Source organism: Pteropus alecto, unplaced genomic scaffold, assembly GCF_000325575.1.
Source record: "Pteropus alecto unplaced genomic scaffold, ASM32557v1 scaffold15, whole genome shotgun sequence".
NCBI lineage: Eukaryota > Metazoa > Chordata > Mammalia > Chiroptera > Pteropodidae > Pteropus > Pteropus alecto.
The window spans coordinates 2,545,337-2,567,309 of NW_006436286.1; the positions used below are offsets into that span (position 1 = coordinate 2,545,337).

The following is a 21,973-nucleotide window of genomic DNA, read 5'->3' on the forward strand; positions in this document are numbered from 1 at the left end:
TCAAATTCCACCCAGTTCAACAGCCTGGCAGAAAGGCAGTGGTCAGTGTCACCACATAGATGGATAAGCACTGATTTGACAGCTCGTCTATGGATGTTCCTGTTCAAACATTGGTCTCTCCAGCGGTACGGGGGGGAAGAGTTGTAAAAAATTATCATACCATTTATTTTTTCTGCCACAGAAATTGGCACAAACTGATTTATATATTCCAGGAATTCAGACATGTGTAACACAGGAGGTCTTCACTTTTTAAAAATTTTTTTTGAAGTAATAGAGAACTTTGATGGAGCCATATTCTTGGCTTCTTGTCTGGTGTTTCTATTGCCCAGTAATACAAGAAACTCCAGACTATACAGGTGTGAATTCTCAAATGATGTCCACTGATGCTCACCTCCGGGCCGTTAATGAGAATCCCATCAACTGTGAAATTTTGGAACAGTTTGCCTATTCTAACTCCGACTGAGTGGAATGATGCTGACTTGATTTTTATGTTTAAAAAATGCTAGCTTAGAGTCTTCCTCTACCCAGGCAGCACCTCCCAGTCCCTGCTGCCTCTGTCCCTCCACAGAAGGTTCCAGATTTAAGATTAGAGCACAAAAACCAGTATGGAATTTAAAACTTTAAAACTTTTTTTACCAGATTAATAGCTCTATATCACAACAGACAATGGGGGTGGGAGGGGTGGGCAGGGACCAATTACTATGTTTACAGAGTTCCCATTAATCCTGCTTTTAGCCCCATAGTTCTCTCTTGTCTTCCAATACCTGGTGTTTCGAAGTCCCAACTCTCCCCAAGATCTGTGGGACAGATCAGTTCCCTTCTCTGTATGTCCGTCTAGAGTTTAGTAGAGGCAATCCCTAGGCGTTAGGGAGAGGTGGTGTGATGACTCAAACTTGGGAAAGCCCTGTCACCTCTCTGGGCCTCTTGCCCTCACCTGACCTTGGCTTCAGTGGTAGAGCCTCTGTGTCCTCGCATTCACTCCTGAGCAAAGCAGCCGGGACTTCTGTTCAGAGAAAGGATGAGCCACGAGGCTCCTTAAGGAAGAAAGTCCCTGGGGACACAGGAGAACACAGCAGGCCCCCAGGAGGGAGCTGTCCTGGCGGCTGGAGTCATAAATAGCCATCGTGTACTGTTTAGGGCTGTGAACACAGCGTGCGTCATCGTGATGGACGGCGGGCCTCGGCCCAGCAGAAGCCGACTCCAGATGGGACCTCTGGGAAAGCCATGGAGGGGACTGTGCGATCACTCTTCTCTTTAGGGAGTATCTTCGGCCTGACGGGATAAAGACACACCCTCCCTGGGGGTCAGGTTGACTGCAGGCCCAGAGTGTGTAGCCACCAGGGGCTTCTGGGATTAGATATGACAAAGGAGACAAATCCAGAGGTTAACAGCTTCTGCCTGTGTCTGCTGGAGCCGACACAAGAGGTGGTCCATCGGTGTGCAGGAAGTTTCCAGCAAATGCTCTCGGGATCCAGCCCGCGGGGGAAGGAAGCGGGAACGGGCAGAGGGAGCAGCGTGGCTGTGGGGCAGTCACGGGAGGCTCTGAGGCGGATGGCTGTTCATAGTTGTTCTAAGCTGGGGTGGAGGGGTCGAGCCCCAGTATCCCTGCGTGGACCCGCGCTGGATGCAGGCCCCCCCAGAATGGGGCGCGACCTTGGATGAGGTGGCGCTTAAGCCAAGGACAATTCCTTGAGAGGGCTGGCAGGTGAGATCAGTCAGCCTACCCACGACCTTCCCAGGAGCTGTGGACCAGGCCCTTCAGTCCCGAAGGGGATCTGGGCAGTAGAGCACAGTGTCCCGAGAGTTTGTACCCTGCGACTCCGCCAATCACTGTGCCTTGGCATTCGCTCTGCAGACTGTTTTGGGCCTGGGATGGAGGGAAGGCGGTGGAGGCCGCGAGCCAGGCGTCCACATGCGAGACTCCCCTTGCAGAACCGCGACGGCTGCCGTGCTTCGTTCCCACAAGCTGTCCCCGCGGCCCTTCCGGTAGGAGAACGGAGCAGCGGGATGCGTTGTAATGGACCTAACTTAGAATCTGGACAGACGCTCCTCCAGATGTTCCGGAGGACTCCGGTCATCTGTCACAAGAGCCACCTGCAGGAGACTCCCTGAGGTTGAGAGTGGCAGCAGGGAACGGGACGATTGTTCATTTCTCTCTGTACCAGCCTCTGCGACCCAGGATCCATCCAACAGGAAATCCGCCCTGGTTTACTGTCCAGGTGGGGCCATAGCGACAGCCGGGATTCGCTGGGACCTGCCCCGGTTTACCTGGACGTCTTCGCACAGTGCCTGACACCTGCTAGCACTCCCTGGAAGGCACGGATGCAGGCGGCTTGGCCTGTCTCGTCGGTGGGGATGATGACAGGGCCTACACCTCGATCCGCTGTCTTTTATTTCCTCTAAATTCTTTTGTGGTAATTTATATTTTCCTAAAATTGCCCACTTCATCTGTTTTTTAACTCTCAGTTCCCAGACAGCAGCCCTTGTCTGCCTCGTCTGCTGGTGTGTCCCCAGCACCAGCACAAACTGGAGCAGGCTTCCAATAAATATTTGTCGCACGTGTGACTGAGTGTGGGAGGACAGATGATGTTAGAGAAAAGAAGAATTAATTTCTCCCCGAGCTGTGACTCATTTTTTTTCCGGCCACCCTTGGCCTCTTCTCATTCAAAACATCGACACAAAAAGTGAAGTTCCAGCGCCGCGAGGGCTGTTGCCGAAATGATATTTTAAAATGCCATCACCGGGAGGCGGCGGGGGAGTCTGCGGCCAGGGGCGATGTCCCAGCTTCGCCGTTCCCGTGGGCCCTTTGTCTGAGCATCTGAGCCCCACTCTGAGCTTCCTCCACGCCCCGCTCCTGGAGTATTTCCCAAGAGTGGGTGCGAACCCCCTGGGAGCCAGGCGCTGTGCTGGTCCCCGCAGGTTTGTTTTCCCCCTCCCAAACTGTCACACTCCATTTTTGAGGGTCCGCGGAGGCCTCGGGGTGACCGAACTGCTGGCCAGCTCGGGAGCGGCCCCGGGGACCACCCGAGGGGCGGGGCCGTGGCCTGCTCACCGCGCATCGCATTGCGCTGGCTCCTCCCTCCGAGGTTCCAGGCAGTTGGACCCGCTCGGGCTTGGGCTTGAGCTGTGCGAGGCCCCGCTGCGGCCTGCCCTGCCGGGGCCATGGAGAAGCCGGCCAAGAAAATCAAGAAAGGTACCAGGGAGCGGGAGAGGGCGAGGCCCTGGGACCAAGCCTTCCCCACGTCCCCTCTGTGGAATGGGGACGTCGCTTGTTCACCGGGCCGGCTTTCGGGGTGCAGCCCTGAGTGCTGACAAACGTACGCCCACGTTGAACCTCCACTACAGTCAGGTCGCGGAACTGTTCCCCCACATGCACATGCCAATGACCCTGCGCTGTCGCTTGGCCGCCAACCCCTTCCCCAACCCCGAACCCCCCCACTCCCCGATCTGTCGTCTCTAGTTTGTCCCTTTCCGTGGAGAGTGTCATAACAATGGAATGACCTAGTGTGGAGTCTGGTGAGTCCAGCACCTTTCACTTAACCCTGCTGTCTTTGAGACACGGATCATGTCATAAGCACATTCAATTTGCAAGCGAAGCTGGTGCTCAGACCCAGCCTAAGATGTCACTTCTCTGTGTGCTGGGGAGCCAAGGCCCAGGGAGGGACGACCTGCTCCCAGTGGCTCCTATAATCCTGAGAAGCCTCCGCGGACAGCGCCTATGGCACACCAGGTCACCTTCTTGTGCAGACAGAGCACCTGTGGTTTGGGACCGTGAGGTCGGAGGCTTAACTGGCCAGCCGCCCACAGCAGGATGGGGGAGCAGGGAAGCCCCTAGCTCTGCTTGGGGAGGTCTCCTGAGCCCCCCAATCACCAGTCCCATGGATGTGGCAAAGGCTCGGCAAGTAGCAGTTTGTCACTTGTTCTTAAGGAATAATGTGCGTGAAATGCTGGAAAACACAGAATACAGCACATCTTCCCCAGAAGTTTTCTGTGTCCTGAAAATGAGTGTCCCCAGCAGCCTCCTCTCTGGGAGATGACCTGTTATTAATCACTCCCTGGGGCTTTGAAACTTTTCTCGCCAGGCTTAGTTCTCTAGGAAACGTCTGAACCCCTCCCACTCCCTTTTGTCCCGGGTTCTCCTCCAGACGCTCTTTTCCTGCTCGGCAAGGCCACTGTCATTGCCAGGACAAACTCGGGGGACTGCAGTAACCTTTTCGTTTCCCATTTCTGCTCTGGACCCCACAATCCATGCTCCACTCAGCAGCTGGGGAGGTTTTTTCCGATGCAGATCAATCGTGTCCTGTGGAAATCCCGGTGGCTTTCGTGGTGAGCTAAGCCAGAGGCAGCAGGAGTGTCTGCCTTGGCCCTTCCGGCCGCCCCTACTGGTCCCCTTCCAGCTCCTTCGCGTCTCCGGACTGTGCTCCCTTCTGCCACCTTTGCCTAAATACTTCCTATTGGCCCTTTCGACCTCAGTTCAAATTTTACCTCCTCTGTGAAGCCTGACCGCCTTCCCCACTGGCGACCTTGGTCTCCTGCACTTGTCCTCCTGGCTCCAGCTGTTATTCGGCATGTATACACGAGCCTGATTGCTGTGTCTCCTCCACGAGGTGGGACGATCATGGGGGCAAGAAATACTTCCCGAATCAGTAAATACTTGTTGAGTGAATGGATAATAGTAACCAATATTAATCAGACAGTCACAGTGTGTTAACCATGCAAACACCTCTAACTGTCCCATTTAATTCCCATAACGCCCCTCCCAGTGGGACACCTTTGTTGTCCTCGCTTTACTGCTGAGGAAACTGAGGAATAAGAGGTTGACTGCCCTCGGGGTCTGGCTGTAGGACCCCAGTGCCCACTGTCACGCCGCCATCTGGACGAAGGACTAAGTCACGGCTCCCTCTCTTTACTAAAGGACCGCCAGTCAACTTCCAGGGCAGGTCATCTGTACACAGCTTGAGCAAGACTCTGGAGACCAAACTCACCGTGGGCAGCATGGGACTGGGCCTGATCGTCATCCAGCACGGGCCCTACCTCCAGATCACCCACCTCATCAAGAAGGGGTCTGCCGCCAAGGACGGGAAACTCCACCCAGGTGACGGGGGTCCCCCCACCGCCCCCCAAGTGCCTTCAGGGAGACTCAGGTGATCAGGGTTCGGTGTGACCGTGATGCCGATGGAGACACTGTTGGAGGGCTAAAGGCCACGTAGCCATCGTCCCGTATGTGACCCTCACTGTTGTGAATTCTGACAACCCTCTGGGTAGGCACTGTTATCACCCCCTTTTGTCGGTGAGGAGACTGAGGCTCAGTGAGAGGGAGGGAGTTCCCCGTCCAGTTTCGGCCCTGGGGGATGTGAACGCAGGCAGAGTCACCCCAGAACTCCTGGCGCTATGAGGGACAAGACCTCTTGTCTCTGGCATCCTTAGCGTTTATGGTCTTGTGGGGAAGGATTTCAGAGAGTTACTGACCTGCCCAGGAGTTGAGCGGCCTTGCACCCTCGGAGTTAGACCCGCAGCTGCGTCAACGCCACCCCGCTTACCGTCCTCGGGCGGGTGAATTTCCCGCCCAGGTCAAAGGCGTTTCCTCCGTGCCCGCTTAGCACTGGGCGCTGGTGTGGTGGGGGGATCACCCCGTGTGAGCAGGCCCGAGAGCAGGCCCGGGCTCTGCCACTCTGGTTCTGTGACCTGTGACCAAGTCCTTTAACTTCCCAGGCCTCGGTCACCTCGTCTCTAAGTTGGATTAGTACCCCCTTGGTCAGAGGTTGCTGGGATTTGGTGAGTTTCATGAAAGTGCTTTGAAAACTACAGTGCTGTCAAAATACTGGCCATCACTCCCCTCGGCTGTTCTTGCTTGGAGATCCTCTCGACGCGTGTCTTTTTTTTTCTTAATAAAAATGATCATGGCACAGGAGCCCCAGCGGATTAAACCACTGGTTTGCAACTCCAGGTACCTGTCAGAATCACCTGGGGAGCTTGCGACACCAGGATGCCTGAGCCTCATCTCCCCCAGAGGTTCTGATTCAACTGGTTTGAGGTTGGGGAAAGCGCAGTCCATGGGTTGGAAGCTCCTCGGGTGACTCTAATGGCAGCAAGGCTTAGCAGCAGTGGATTAAAGAAGGAAGTAGATGTAGGACACTGTCCCGACACAGTTCACCTCACCTGCAAATCCAGCATCACTCCTCGGTGCTGGGGACCACAGAGCTGTGGACCTTCCAGACCAAAGCACCCCACGCGTGATGAGTTCATCCCAGGTATTGTGCAAGGTGTTTCCACATCTATCATCTAATTTACCTTTGCGACACCCCTGGAAAGTAGACGATGACAGGAAGGGGCTTAGACAGATGAAGTAACTTGTTCACCACACAAAGCCAAGCAGTCGGAGCTGGAGCTTGAACCACATCTGCCTAGAAAGCCCACACCTTGGGCACTAAGGAAGGCCAGCGCCCCAAATCTCTTCCTGACGAGTCAGCCGCTTCTCTCCAGAGTCTCGGCTTCAGAGACCGAATTTGGTTCTTTGGCAGTGCTTGAGATTTGGAGGTGACAGTCCTAGAAACCTGCTATTTCTTTGACCCCATTCCTTCCTGGCCTCATTATCATCCATGTGCTTTAAACTCTCTTTTGGGTTTCATCTTGATTTTATAATAGGGTTTCGTCTTGATTTTCTAATTTAGTTCAGGGTTGGTTTCTTTTGGCTAAACTTGAAATTCCTTTAGCCAGTATGGCTTTAACAAACTCTGGAATCCAGAAGAAATTAAAAAAGCTTTGATGGTAAATACTAGTCACGTACTGGCTGCCACCCCGAGTGACTGTCTCCTGAATGCCAGCCAGCGCGGGCATCCTGCGAGGCACCGGGCTACTATGGTGAGCTCAGCACACGTGGTCTCTAACCACATGGAGCTTTTGGCACTTATGGCCTACTTGAGAGAGACGGAGAAACACAAATAAGTAAATCTATTTTTCGACAGTGGCTTGGCTGCTGCAAAATCGATTTAATATAGGTAACTGAAACAAAGTTTATATGATGTGGTTCCTGCAGCCTATGAAAACAGGAGCAGGCCTGTGTGATGAGGTGAGGGGGGTGTTCATGAACACCGGACTGGCGTTTCTTTAGGAAGGGGGTGTTCATGTCCCTTGCCACAGCGATCACATGCACACAGTAACACGTTTGGTTTACGGCCAGGACGGGCAGGGAACCAGCCTGTTTATTTTCTGCCCTCTTGATAAGTCATCCTTCAACAACATAATTAAGCAGAATGTCGAGCCGCAGCGTTCGGCTGTAAACAAACGCTCCTTTTCACATCAGACAAGTAGCCCGCCGCGTGAGTGTTCCGCGGCGTCGTTAACCTCCACTGGGCCGCAGCCATGCAGGCAGCTGGGACAAAGCAGCCTTGTTTCATTCTCTGGTTCGCGGCAGGGACTGGCTTGGTTTTGCCCTCGGTTACTTTTCAAGACGCAGAGAGAAGGTTTTCTCCACCTTTCTGAGTGTTCATTCTCTTCGCTATGGGGAACTTCCATTTCTGATAGGATGGAGCACTACGGGAATGTGTCGCTGGCGGTCCTTTGGGATTGGTGTACTCCCCAGTCACAGCGCATGGGTACAGGACTGGGGAGGTGCTTGACCTTGACCCTTGTCCTCTGAGGTTAGGCTTTAGCCGTCTTGGAATGAGGGTGGTTGAGGGGTCGCAAGCTTCCCACGTACAGCAGGGAACCCATCCTTTGGGACCATGTTGGAGTGCCTTCATCTAGGGTTATCAGGTCTCCGTGACCGTTGGGCAGGATGTTAGTGCTGGTGAGATCCGAAGACCGAGATTTTACCCATTGCGCGTCTGTCCTCAAAAGGCCACCTCTCTGCACTCCATTGTCTCTCACTGGGCACCTGGGAGCAGTCAGGGTTCTCGAGGAACAGAACAGAGTCCGTTAAGGCACCGAATTTAGAACACGGAGTCCAAAGGAGCTCCCAGGAGGGCTGGAGAACCAGGCTTGGGCAGGGGTGAGAACGAGGGCCACGGGAGGCGGGTGAGAGCGCCTGCCCCAGGCCGTGACCCAGCCGGGGCGGTGCCCATGACCGATCTAGCCCATGCCCTTGCTGCTGCGGGCGGGGAGGCGGGCGCAAGTGAGTAGCTGGTCTTTTTAGCATCCAGCTCGGGGCGTGGGGGCTTGCTGTCAGGATGCGCTTTCTTCCTGCGTGCTGGGGGTTTGTGCCCTGAGTAGGACGTCGCTGTCACATTCCTGCGATCCGACATGCTCCCTGCACGCACATCCTACTTTAATTAAAGCTGCTCATCGCCCGGGGCTTCCTGCCGTCGCTTGCTCGGCCAACACTGTGCAAGGGCGGAAGACGAAAGTGAAAGCCTGGCGTTTCCTCCGGCCCGCTTACCGTGGAGGGCGCTGGAAACGGCCCGGCAGGTATGCTAGGAAGGACATCACTTACTCATCACTCGGTGTGAGGGGCTTTTTCTTTATTAGGAATAGCCATTCATTTTATTTGAAACAAATGCAGTTTTAGAATCCTAAAAGATGCTTCAGGTTACAAATGGTACAGCCCGTCGCACCAAGGACTTCAGAAAAAGACGACATGACCTCTACCATTACGCAGCTATGAAGCAACAACTTGCATGTATTTATTGTGCAAAGGGCGCTCATGCCGCTGGGATGGTCATTTTTTATTGAACAAAGGCTGAAGCCTGGTTTTGGTTCCAAATGCACCGACAATCTGAACACAGAAGATGAGGCTCCTCCCGAGAAAGCTGGAAGGGGCACGACCTTTTAAGTCACTACCTTAACGCTACTGCTAACTTTCTCCTTCTGCAGGTGATGTTCTGATCAGCGTTGGCCATGCCAACGTGTTAGGATACACGCTTCGAGAATTCCTGAAGCTTTTGCAACACACCACCACAGGAACAGTGCTACAGATCAAGGCTTACCAAGATTTCATCAACATACCCCAGGAGTGGCAAGAGAGATACGATTTAATCCCTGAGACCAAATTCCCAGTCACGCGGTGAGTGCTTCACGTTAGGCAGCCTCTGTCACACCGCAGGAGCCCCCAGGGTCTGGGTTGACTGTGGGGGCTGTCGCATGGCCCATGGTGGGGAGGACTGGTGACAGCTCTTCAGTGGCTTTCTAAATCTTTTCGGAAAGGACAATCTGCAGGGCCTAATATGAGAAAGAATGAGCCTCAGACCCAGAGTTAACCACCCGTCCGCTGAGCGCTCTGCCGCTGCACGTACACGCACTGGGCCCCCTTTCCGTCGGCCCTTGCGTACGTGCCGGGCACCCTACTTCCTCTCTGGATCCCTCCCAATAACATCCAAGCCCTTGTAGGCCGCTGCCATCCCAGCAAACCCCGCCTGGACGCCTCTCCTGTCCCCACCCCTCCAGCCACCGTCCTGCCCGCTGATCCCAAACTCGTGGAGGGTTGTATGGACGCCCCATCCCCTGGCCTCCTCGGCCAACTTTAGCCTCGGCCTGGCTTCCGTCGCTGGACAAGAGGCCTGTCCCAGCGTCCCCAGCACCTTCGTGCTGCTCGGCTCCTGAGAAGCACCGGGCGCGGCCCAGCCGCCCAGCCTCACTCTTGGGGGAGCGTCGTCCTGCCCGGTCTCCACGGTTTTCCTGTGACCTCCGGGCACTTCCTCTTGGTCTTACTCAGCCTTGGGGGTCCTCCAGGGTCAGTCTTCCGCTCTCTCCTCTCGATATCCTAGGCGACATCCACGATGTCCGCGGCCTCCATCGTTATCCACACACTCAGAATTTTCAAAACTTTGATGTCTAAACTTGTATATTTAAATGCCTACTCGACATCTCCATGTGGAGGTATCATAAACCCCTCAAACTCATTATGTTTAAAGTCAGAAGTCACCTCCGATCTTCCAGCAGCCCCGTCTTCCTGGGGGGCTATCTGCCTAGCCGGACAAGTCAGAAATTCAGGGGGTGTACTTGATTTCTGTCTCCTCGCTCCCCTGCTCCCCAGCACTTGCTAAGACCTGTCGTTTTTCCGTCTGACCATCTCTCCGGCCATGACCATCACCCCAGTCCAGGCCACCATTTTGTTGTCTCCCTCTAGCTACTCTTGTCCCCTGTTCATTCTCTACAGAGAATGACCCTTTTACAATGCGAATGGGATCTGAGGTGCCTGCTCAAAGTCTTGAAGACCTGCTTTGTTCTCAGGGCATCAAGGCGGAACCGTTGGTCCAGCCCCGCTTGCCCCGCTCCCCCAACACCCACTCTGCCTTCCGGCTGCTTTACCTTGTGAGGCTCTTTGCCTTTGCTCTTCCGTCCACACCAGGCTTGGGACCCTGCCATCCCTCCTCCGTGCAGGCGCCCAGGGCAAACCTCCAGGCTTTCCTAGAGGTCGTGTCGTAGCAGCCAGGCCCACCCGCACGTGCTCTCCTGGCACCGGCTCTCCTTCAGTGCATTCATCCCAATTTCAGTTAAATCATCCGTGGGACCGGTTGTTGACTGTGTTGCCACAGGACTTCCTGTGCTCGAGGGCTCATTCATTCAGTGAATGAAAACCGAAATCCAGCCTTGTCCCTCGGGCAAAGCACTGGGTCTCTGCGAGGTTTACCCGTCGTCACCTGCCCGGGTCCGGGGCAGGCAGGGAGGAGGTTCTGTAGAGCACCGACATGTCCACCCCCCACGTGAAGCTCGGTGCCCCGATGGGAGGCAGGGCCTTCCTAGTCCCGACACCAGCTGTGCAGCTGTGCACCTGCACCTCCCGGGACGGGCTCCGAGATTCAGCCTGGGGAACTTACCGAGAACAGACACGGCCCGCACTGCGCAGACATTACCGCACATATTCCACTTGTGGCCCCAGGGACTGGTACGGCCCACGGATGCGCTTTGTCCGTCTCCACGGCGTTTTAAACAGTCAGGAGAGCAGGGAGGACACACGGGGGCTCTGCTAGGGGCCAGGAAAACGCCATTTCTTGACTTGGGTGGTGGCTACCAAGTGTTTATAATTTTTTTTCACTAAACTTTGTTTTTTTTTGTCTTTTTCTGTATATTTCAAAAAAAAAAAAATTTTTTTAAATGAAACACATTTGAATTAGTTTCCAAATTTACAATCCTCAGATTTCATGGGAAGACTCTGCATCTGTGGTTTCTCCTGAAAAATCAGATGAGCTTGCCTTCCCCTGGTGACAGTGGCCTAGAGCTGGGCAGCAGCTGCCCCCGTCAAATCAGGCACAGGCTGGGGGATTGTTTTCCCCAACAACCAAACCAAGCCCGATTTGGTTGAAAATCACTAATGGTGACTGTGAACACTTGCTCACCATGCCCCGGGGGGTGGGGGTGGGATGGGGCTGGCACTGGCATCACATCCCTTAGTCCTCATGCGACTCTTTGATTATCCTCATTTTCCATAGGAGAAAACTGAAGCCCAAAGAGGAACATGTAAACTTGCCGTCATTGGTCCCAGGGCTAAGTGGCACAGCTCTCAAGCCTGAGCACTTAACCATTTGCGTGTAGAACGACGACGTTCTAAGCATTTTGATTAGAGTTCGAGATTCAGAATATTAAAATCTAAAGATGACAAACTGTTCAGAAACGAAAATAAACACAGAATAGCACAACTTAAGTCCGAGGCTAAAACTTAGTAATACCACGGAGCACATTCTGACTCCTTTCTTGGTTAAGTCAAGTGCTCATGTCCAGGGCGCCTTGGTAACCGGTGTACAGGGCCAGGGAAAAGGCTCCTGTCACGAGGCTGGTATGGCCTGTCCCAGGAGAAACGGCACCGTGCGTATACTGCAGAGAAGGCCCCACATATGCTTGGGTGGCCTGATGGCACAAGAACCGTTTCCGCCACCCCTGACTCTGCTGGCTTGTGGCTTTTCTAATGCCAGCTTAAAAGAGCCTGGCCCCGCCACCTGTCCTGTACGGTCCCCTAATAGTTACACGGCATACCCTTTGCAGTCTGAAACGGGAAGGAAGTACCTTGGATTTTTTTTTTCACTCGTGTGCTGTTCAGGAAGGCTCGGGCGCGTCTGCAGGCGTCATTCTCGTCCTTAGATCTTCTGACTCTCCCTGTACAGCACTAAATCAAGGATCGAAGAAAATCACACAATTTAAGACTAGCAGAGGCGCTCAGTAAAAAACAATTAAATACTAATTGCATATCACCAGAAGAGAGACACTTTAGGAAACTTTTGTTCAGATTCTGGGAGCCAGCAAAACAGGCAGACCTCCGAGGATGTCAGTGACATCCTAGCGAGTCTGACAGGCGGGGAAGAAAGCTTCTTGTGTCCTTTGAGCAGGACAGAAGGTACCTGAAGTTCGTTATCCCAAGGATCTAGTTTGGGATCTCCTGGGCAACAGCACCAGGCTGGGGGGCGGGTGACAGCATCTGTTTAGGGAAGGAATGGCAGTGGCAGACAGTGCAGGCATCGTCCCAGGTTCAACGATCAACGACGTCGAGGGTTGAGGCAAGTTACAAAAAAACCTTAAAAACTTCTGGACAGCAACAGGGGGAATAGTGAATGACGAGACACTTCTGGGTCGAAGGGTGTTCTACAAATCCACACTTTAAACCCGAAAGAGAGGCAAAGAATGGTGCTTAGGAAGAAAAAAAAAAACTCAGTTACCTGTGACTAGCATACTGCAGGGCACTGTTTACCGACCCCCTTGTCAACTGGTAATATTGTTACTGCCGACTGCTGAGGACCCATGAGGTTCGAGTTCCTCGGGGGAGACGGACAGGCTGGTGTAAGGCTGTGCAAAGCTTTTTAAAGTGATGTGAAGTCATCTAAGGCAGTTTGACTTATCGGTGCCCTTTTATGAGCCATAGCAGGTCGTAAGACGTCTTGTTAGGGGACAGTGAATGCTCAGACGCTGAGAATCCTTTCCGTTTGCCTTTCTTTTCACAGCCCAAAACAGACAACTGGGCAGACCAAAGACAACCCTTGCACCAGCAGCGACACCGAAGATGTAGTTTCAGATAAAAAACTCAAGTATTACAAGTCTCCGCAGGCCCCCGGGCAGAGCCCTGCGCGGAGGCCCATGTCCATCTCCAGAGAATGGCACAGCTACAGGAAGAAGAGCCACACTGTCAGCGTGGGGAAGAACACCGACTGCGACGTGGTCATTCACAGAGACCACAAGAAGGACGTGAGGGCGCCCTCCCCGTACTGGACCATGGTGAAGCGCGACAAGGACAGCTCCTCCTCCTCCGGCTCCTCCGCCTCAGACGCCTTCTGGCTGGAAGACTATGCCCAGGCCGAAAAGGGCAAGGGTCAGCCTGCACAAAAGCCCGCGAAGCAGTAGTTGGCGAATCTGCCATCACGGGGCAGGTCCCTGGAGGACAGCCTGGTTTTGGGCGCGGCCCGTTACGGCCTCGCTCTGCTTACAGGAGTGTGTGCTGACTGACGAGGTCTCTTGCACGACGGTCTGAAGCCTTTGGACCTCTTTCGCCGCGACAGCCAAAGACTGCCCTGGGGTGTCGCAGGCCTCACAAACTTTATTCTCAAAATAGCAGCATCACTGAGATCACTAAGACGTCCCTTTCCCAGAAGGGTGTCTCCTTTTAGAAAACGCAGCAGAGCAACCCCGTGTGAGTATGAGCGTGTGAGCACGGCGGGGAGTGTCACGTTTTAAGGTAAGTACCTCCTTGTTATTTAGATACTTTGTCTTGTTTTACAAACTTCAAGTACCCTTCTTATGTAGCAGAGAGAGATTTTTTGGCTAGTTATTCCCACTAGAATTTTTTTTCCCCTTTTCTGCCCTACTTTTACTTTGAATGCTGAGTTGATAGTTTACTCGAAAGAGGATAGAAACAGATGAAGGAGAAGGAGATGGGAGAGAACGAAACTGCCACAAAGAGGATAAAGCAGATGCAGGACGTGACTGATGGGGAATTTGTTTTCAGAAATCTCTCTATGGCAAAAAAGACACAAGGGGAGTACAGCCCAGACCATTTAACTGTTCCTACCCAAAAGGAGCGACTTTTAACTGCTGTTATTTTAAAAAGCCACCAACGGTCTATGGCCACGCCACCCTAAACGTGCCCGATCCCGTCTGATCTCGGAAGCTAAGCAGGGTTGGGCCTGGTTAGTACTTGGATGGGAGGCCGCTTAGGGAGACCAGGTGCTGTAGGTGTTTTTTTTTTTAAAGCCACCAGCGATAACCTGGAAATAGTCACTCTGACAGCTACTTGGTTTTAGCTTTAAAAGTTGCTGATGCTTATTCTATCCCTGTTTCTCCTTTACAGCATCTAAAACAAAGATTTCAACAAATAACACTACTTGTTTGTTAGAAGAAATACAAGAAAAACATTTAAATAGGATATTTTATTGAGTTTAAGTTAGCTGGGACAATTACCTGCATTTATACTTTTTAAGATATTTCATTCTCATTAAAAAAAAAAGACAAATGTTATATTAGAGACTTCTGACTTGCACGTGTTTGCTGCTTTGGGTTGAGAAAATGTCCAGCTCTCTCCTGCAATGTGTTTTCAGGGTTACAACTCATCGACAAAGGGTGTATGTCCCAGATTTCCACTCGCTGCCATTGACTTCTGGCCAGAAACAAACTTCTTTGCAGCCTTTAAGAAAACAAACAAAAAAGACAGAAAGTTAATAGAAATAAGAAAATGCGTTATCAAGCACATAAACTTATTGTTATTTCAAGAGTTTATGGACGTGACATTCTAAGCCAGCAATTCTGTAACAGCCTCTTGTGACAATTAACCACAAGAGGGTCGGGCCTTATTCTCATCTATGACAGGACAGCAGGCGAAGCGCGGCCGTTCCACTGAATGTTCCACCATGAGTGACCGAGCAGGTTGTGGTGCTTTAGCCATGAGGGTCGCTGTTAAAAGCTCCATGACATGCGAGATAGGGCAGCGTCGGCCTTGGAGAGGGCTGCGCTTTTGTTTAATGAACTTGTTTGGCAGGGTCAGGGACACAGAGAGGAGGGAGAAGACATGTTCCTGGCCCTCAAAACAACTCATCCTGTAGGAAATAATATATGTGAAAAAAAATACAGCAAGAGCAGGAGAACGTCTTAGGCTAAGAAGATGAAAGACATCTCGAGATGCCGGCCTCGGAAGGATTGGCAAGATAAGGGTTTATTTCTCGGGAGTGAAAAGGATAAAGAACGAACTTGGCTATCAGGCTGAATCGAGAAACTGCCAATATTCGACTCTTCTTGACCCCTAAGAACTTAAACTGCTTTAACGCGATGGTCACCTAGCTGAATGAGGAAGACGCACGTTCCCTGAGCTGACGAGGAAGTGACCTGCAGACCTGACAGCGATGAGCCCTCCTGCCTCCGCACCGGCCACACGGCACCAGGCAGCACAAGGCCGACAGGCGGCCCGCGGAAGCGCATGCACTCCTTCCGAAACCGGATCGTTAAGGTCGAGTTATTTGATGTTAAATCCTAAGTTTTCGTTTGCTTACACTTATGACATCAGCGTCAGCTACAGAGTCAATCTGCTGAAGGACCGCGGATGGTGGCATGTAGGAACCAGCGACGAGAGCCTGGGACCCGATCTCATCCAGGAAACCGTCAGAGGACTCCACTGACATCAGGTACCCAGCTTTCAGCTTGTTCCTGTCCGTGAAGATGTAAAGGTAGAAGCCAGTTTTACAGAGCCAGGAAATCTTATAAGTACGTTCCCAAACTCTCAAAAATGTTTTGGTAAATATGCAAATTCATAACTTTGAAATCTTATAGTGCTAAAGACCTTCATTCTAATTTCTTCAGTTCAACTATTTTATTATTTACGTTATCATTTAGAAAGTTGTAAAAATAAGATTATACTGAAAATCCAACAGATTGCCTTTGGATTTTGGACTAGAACTTAGATGTAGTTAAAACTACTGTAATGTGAAATTCTGATTAGTGAAGTTAACTCTTGTCTCCCGATACGATTTTGGTGATAATTTCAGGCATTTCTATTAAAGAAAAATAACCACATAGGTTATGAAGGCAGGGTCCACTTAGCCGAATATTGTGTGCTAATTCTGTAGCTATCCCAGACCCAGCCCCATTTTTTGCTAGGATCTGTCTCACTGAGGTAGGACATACGGAGCAGGCAGGTGGGTAAGGACAGTATAGGTCTTATAAGTCCCTGTAGCTTAAATGTGGGCACAAAAGCATCGAAATAAAACAAAATCCAATTCATAATTCTCCCAGGAAAAAAGTGGTGTTCGATAAAGCGCTTGAGTTATTTACCTCTCAAATAAACTATCCTCTTTGTGGCAATACTTCCATTTAAACATAATTACGATTTAATGAGGCAATTTTACCACACTGTCAGCTTCATTTTAAAAAGATTTTACGTGCAGTAAACTTTACCCAGAGATTACTAGCTCGCCCCTCAGCAGCGACACCTCACTCCCTCTCACTATAGGAAGACTAAGCGCCTTGCAGGAAAAAATATCAGCTCCATCAGAATAGCAGAAAACAAACATTCCTGACACTGAAAACTGAAATTCCATTTTCTACATGTTGCTATACCTTGTAAAAAGTATGCTATGCTTATTAAATAAGAAAATATATTTTCTTAAATAAATTGGATTTGAAAGAGTTTTCTTCAGTAAACCCAGTGTTTCAATCCGCTTCACCATGGTGTGCGTCTGGTGCAGTCACCCACAGCGGCACCCTCAGCCCCTGGCTCCACAGACGCCACATTTAATGAACCGCGCTGCCACTGTCGAGGCAGGCGACTGCTTCGGGTGTTCAGTGTAACAGAAGTGGTGACGTGAACGGGACCAGACTGTGTCCCCTCCCGGGCTGTATACTTGCCTGTGGGCATTACTTATGATCAAGGCCATTTGAGGTTCAGGATCCACATTTTGTCCTAAATGGATGAAGTCAGACTTGAATGTTTTAAGCTGCTGCATGAAAAAGCAAGCTGATTTCCAACTCTGACCCAAGTCTGTCTCTTTTAGTTAAACTCCCAGAACTACAGAGAGCTGTCGTTAGCACTTTCGATGAGAGGGGAGTGGGAATTTAAAAATCACCAAATAAGAGACGAATATTTCAACCTTTGAATCAGATATCTTTTTTTGGTCTATCAAATCATTAAAGAGGAAAAAAAGAAATTGCCAGCAGTCATGGTACTCATATACTGGTGGTATGATTATAAACTGGTACAGCCTTTTTACATTGTGACTTTTAAATATAAAAATATTATATAAACACACACACATTTTAAAGCAGAGCCTTTCATTATGTTTGTGACTTCTGACCCAGTGGGACTCTATACCAAGAAAGCAATATGAAATACAAAACTGTTTTGAGTGCAAAAAAAGTTTAAAGTGCAAAGACAACTTTTATAGTTTATAATTTCAAAGTGCAGAAAATGTCCAGTAAGTATATTTGGATACACCAATTAATATGGTTTATAACACATTTTTAGTAATCTGAATAAAGGGAGAAACATCATTATAATCTTAAAAAAGAGTAATCACTGGTAGGAAAAGAAAAATCATTTTTGTCTTTTTTACTATAGTTTTCAAATTTCTAGAACACCTATTAGATATAAGCATGTACATGATATTAATAAGCACATTTAAAATGTTTAAAATGGTTAAGAAAATTAGCAAAATGTTAACAATTTTTTATATCTTTGCTAGTAGGATATGGGTCTGCTTCCCCTTTTTAAAAAACACTTTTCTGTAGCTTTCAATCCTTTTGTGCACGTATTACAACGTTGTTCTAACCAGAAAAAATACAGCTTTCAAATGCCTGAAATACAGAACACACAGCTAGTACTAGAACTCACTTGGCTGCCTGGACATTTGCACTGGGGAGGTTTCCTTGAGCGATTGTTTTCACTTGGCTGTAGGCAGCCTTGATCACCTAGGAGAGACAATGAAGAGATGGTCGTCTATGACCAGTCCCGGCCTCCTGCAGCAACCAAACGCTCCCCCACGGAGGCAAACACGCAAGACGGAGCTTAGCTGCAGAGCAACAGCAGCGTGTGCATCTGAATTCCTAAGTCACTCCGTGTTCTTTACTCTTCCAGCGTTCCACAAAACAGCCGTTCGTACAGCTTACAGTATACGAGTAGCGAAGCTTCTTACAAAAATTTGTGGCAGAGGATGGCAGCAGGGGTTGGGAAAAGCAAACGACAGACTTAGAATCACCTATAAAGAATAAGCACTTATTCTAAAATTTCCCCAGACTCTCAAAGCGTCAAGCGATGAATACTGCTATCTCTTACTAGTCACTAAGAAACTAGTCACCTAGATGGTGGATCTGTGAGTCTGTCCAGACTTGGGGGAGCTGCGGTCACGAAGGAATCAGGGCCCAGGGACGTGGATGAGTACTTGGTAAACATCTGCTGAGTACACACGTTACTGCGCGTGGCCCCTGGTTCTCTCCATCCCGACTTTGCTACGGTTCCCCCATTCGCCGAGTTCCAGGCCCTCGTTTCCCCTTCGTGTTAGCTGCCTATCTCCTCGATCCGCTCCGCCTCTGACGCCCTGCACTTTGAGACCCCGACCTGGGCTTGACTGCACTTTGAGACCCCGACCTGGGCTTGAATCACGCCGTCCTCGTCCGCCCACTCATCAGGATCTCTAGCTCCTTGGCTGGTCCACTCTCTCCGTTGCCAGGTGCCTGCTCCGTGCATCTTCGCTCGCGCACTCTTGCCAGTGTCCCAGCCCCTCGCCAGCCCCTCGCCCTCCTGAGCCGCCTACTTTGCAGGCCTTCAGCCTGGGATTGACCGTATACTCGCCTCCCCCGTTTCCCGCTCAGGCGAGGAAGGACCATGTGTGAAGGAAAGCTGCAAGCCAGACCTGTCTGTACCGTGCACCTGTGGTCACTCGTCTCTGCGGCTGAGTCTGTGTCTGTCTAGTCGTCTGTCCCAAACCACGTCATTTTCTTTAAAGGTCCTCCCTTCTCCTCCTCTCAAATGCGCCTTGGCCACCTGCCCCCTGGGGACACTTCCCTGGCTGAGACATCCACCTGGACATCACGCCCACCCACGCACTCAGTTTTCCATCTCCGACGTCTGCCCCAACACTCCGCCCAGTGTCACCCTTCCTCAAGCCACCACCCACCCCCCTGCAAGGCTGCGCTCCAGCCCCAGCACCGACCTGCACGTCTTCCCTCTCCTTCGCTCCTTAACTGCACATTTCAGTTTACTCTCGACATTCTGGTGTAATGTCGTCACCAGTGCTGTCCCTATCTGCTAGATCTACCGGGCCTCTCTGCGGCAGCTAAAGGGACATCAACCCAGAGTAGAGCAAATGGCATAAATCACGCTCTCTCTGACCTGCCAACTATATCGTTTCTCTTCTTCTTCCTGTTTTCCTTCGTCACACTGGGTGTCTCCCAGAACGCGAGCTCGTTTTCTTCTGCAGTCGTTCGTGTGACCCTGACTGGACCTCACCTGAGTTCTCAATTCAGGTCCCCAGAGACAGCGCACTGCCACCTCTCCAACCAGAACCACGACATCAAGGACACATTCCTGCCTCTTTTCTGGAAGCACTGGCATACGTTTTTAGGTTTCCTGCACAGCAGATACTCTTTAAGTGCTATCACAGAGCTGTGATAAATAATGGCATCCAAACGTTCCATGTTTAAACTGAAAACGTGTGAGTGGGGGAAAACCCTGTGAGTCGGTGAGTGTGTAACTTACATCTCCGGCAGATGCAGCCTGCGAGATAGTGTAAATCCCAAACAGTCCGGAATCCGAGTAACTGGCATTAAAAGCGGACACCTGAAATACAAGAAAAGGTCACCGTCTGTTATCTACCCAGGGTTCCCTACGGTTATCTGGACAAAACCTGTATCTGTGTAGTATAAGCCAAATGGGTTCACATTTCCCTTGACCCATCATCTGTCCAGGGCTAAAGTATTCTATGTCCCCGCTGCCTCTTTTAGAATGACGGTGGCTTAGATATCTCTCACTTAAATCTCCCTAAAACACCTTGCTTACTGACCTTTATGCAGAGTATTTTCTAACCTTATGTGACAATTCAAGCTTACTGCAAACACCAACTCGTGAACATTATCATCACTAGAGACGCGACACGGCTGAGTGGCACGGGCCGGGGGCTTTGGCATGACGCACCTGCCTTCTTCCCCCTGCTGGTGGTGACCTTCCATTCGGCAACCCACTCACTTCCACTACAGAGTCAAAGGGATGGGAGAAACTTCTGCTTGGGGGCCGTTACTCAGACGACCAAGGTGGCACAGAGTGTAGCCAGACTCTGGATAACGGGCGTGCTGCTGTCTGGGCGGCGTCAAGCTCCTTAAGGTGACGCAGCTGCCTACAACATTTCCTTCAAAATAATATTTATGCAGGCCATATACATGACATCCCTGAGCTGTTACTAAAAATACAGACTTTCAGGTTCCTGCAGCAGATCTACTCACTGATATGGTACCCCTGCAGATGCAGTCTGGGAGCCCACAGTTTTGACGAGGTTCTGGTGATTTTTATAAAGCATAGAGCGTAAGAAGAGGGGGCACTTCAATTCTTTGAAGTTTCATTACAGTTCTGAGACTATCCTATTCACACTCCAAATCTCTGGCCAAATATGTCAGTGGATTAGGATTAAACTCCAGCCACGCCAAAGCATCACTAATATTCAACGGTGAAGGAAAGAAAACAGGGTACAACATGAACCAGGAGAAAGAAAATCCGGAGGAAATTTTTAAAAGCGGCAGCTGAATTTCATTTAGGAATAATTTAAGATAACGATTTTCAAACTGTGCTCCAGGGAACCCTAAGGCCCTATACAGATCCCAAGGGTTTCACTGTCAGGTAAGCCTTCAATACTTCCTGAAAAGCAAAAACTTTTGGGTTGGGCACTGAGGCTGGGAAACAGTATCAGATAAGAAAGGCTCCTCTGCTAAAAAAATTTTTAAACTACCACTCAAATATTAAACAGAGAAATAAAGAGAGAAGGCTGGTTTTAATTTGCAGTTGTGTCAAATGCCAAAGACGTATTAAGCATGAAGCTACCTGGGCCGTTTCTGTTGCTGAGGTTATGAATACTTAATCCTACAATTTGATACACGTGTTACTTTTTAAAGGCGTATCACTGAAGATAAAGTAGGATGTAGTATACTGGGCAAATAGTGGTCACTCACTGATACTTTGTTGGTTGCCATTTTATAGTCTCTTGGTTGGAATATCATTATTTTGAAGGCGTTAGCACTTTCCTGTCATAAGAAGGTGTCTTCCAGAGTGACATGACTGTTCATCACAATTTCCTGGCGTCCGGCCTTTGCGCCGGGTGACCCACCCAGCCCTCATGTCAGAAACTGCTCCGCAACTCGCGTTTCTCACGCTAGAGGAGCCTCCTGGGGTGTATCTATCTGTACGCTTGGTTGGAAAACATGCAGAGCGATGAAATTCAGGAAGCAGCCACAACAGAAGGGGACAGAAGAAAATCTAGAAACAAAAGACTACCTGGAACATAGGGGAAAGTTTAATATTTAAAACTACCCTGAAGGGAGCAGAAGTGTGAAGTCCTGACTTCTTGGGCATTCAATTCTTCTTCCCATATTAGAATAACTGAAAAAGACAGGACGTTTTTGAGAGACCCACTGAGGTACTAAAATTGAGCCTGGCTGTTGCCTCAATTTTACAAAGATTTTGTGTTCACCTTAAATTTTAAGAGCAGATTACTGTAATTGGGACATTAAAAACAAGGAGCCTTTGAAAACAAAGAGAGAGCTATCGGCTGCTCAGACTCACGTCGAACGGCTGGTGGATTCCCTTGGCAACGGCTTGGTACAGAGGGCTGGTGGTATTGCTGCCCCTCTTGACATACGGGCCAGCACCGAGGACATGCTGGAGGACACTAAACGCGTTCGCTTCTGCACTCCCTGCGGCAGCACTTTCTGCTACTAAAGCTGCGTGGACGAGACTGTCTCCATTCTGTTCTCGAATTTCACCTGGAGCCATGTGAGGAGAGAGGAAGAAGGGGCTTGGTCTCCACGGTTTTATTCTCCAGTATTCTCAAGGACGCAGTATGACACCTCTAAGATTAAGCTTTGCTATTTC

The 21,973-nt window shown here is 50.4% G+C and overlaps 2 protein-coding genes and 1 pseudogene across 3 annotated transcripts in view; 2 read left to right on the forward strand and 1 right to left on the reverse strand.

The window, feature by feature from the left end:
* Positions 1-6: 6 nt before the first annotated feature.
* PDZD9 (PDZ domain containing 9) overlaps positions 7-21,973 on the forward strand; it is a 25,728-nt gene continuing 3,761 nt past the window's right edge. Inside the window, exons 1-4 of one of the 2 annotated variants that reach the window (XM_025047244.1) lie at positions 7-5,095; positions 8,812-9,001; positions 12,867-13,594; positions 14,207-14,362. In XM_025047244.1, coding sequence (XP_024903012.1) covers positions 4,996-5,095; positions 8,812-9,001; positions 12,867-13,263 — 687 coding nt within the window. In that variant the 5' untranslated portion in view covers positions 7-4,995 and the 3' untranslated portion in view covers positions 13,264-13,594; positions 14,207-14,362. Of the gene's footprint in view, positions 5,096-8,811; positions 9,002-12,866; positions 13,595-14,206; positions 14,363-21,973 lie in introns of those variants that run through there. The other variant, XM_025047245.1, reaches the window with a different exon arrangement.
* Positions 13,976-14,094, forward strand: LOC112480278 (annotated as a pseudogene).
* Positions 14,271-21,973, reverse strand: part of LOC102897924 (cytochrome b-c1 complex subunit 2, mitochondrial) — a 20,348-nt gene continuing 12,645 nt past the window's right edge. Inside the window, exons 10-14 of the mRNA XM_006912531.1 lie at positions 21,665-21,864; positions 19,595-19,675; positions 17,732-17,808; positions 15,399-15,552; positions 14,271-14,539 (exon numbers count right to left, since the gene is read on the reverse strand). Coding sequence (XP_006912593.1) covers positions 14,456-14,539; positions 15,399-15,552; positions 17,732-17,808; positions 19,595-19,675; positions 21,665-21,864 — 596 coding nt within the window. The 3' untranslated portion in view covers positions 14,271-14,455. The remainder of the gene's footprint in view (positions 14,540-15,398; positions 15,553-17,731; positions 17,809-19,594; positions 19,676-21,664; positions 21,865-21,973) is intronic.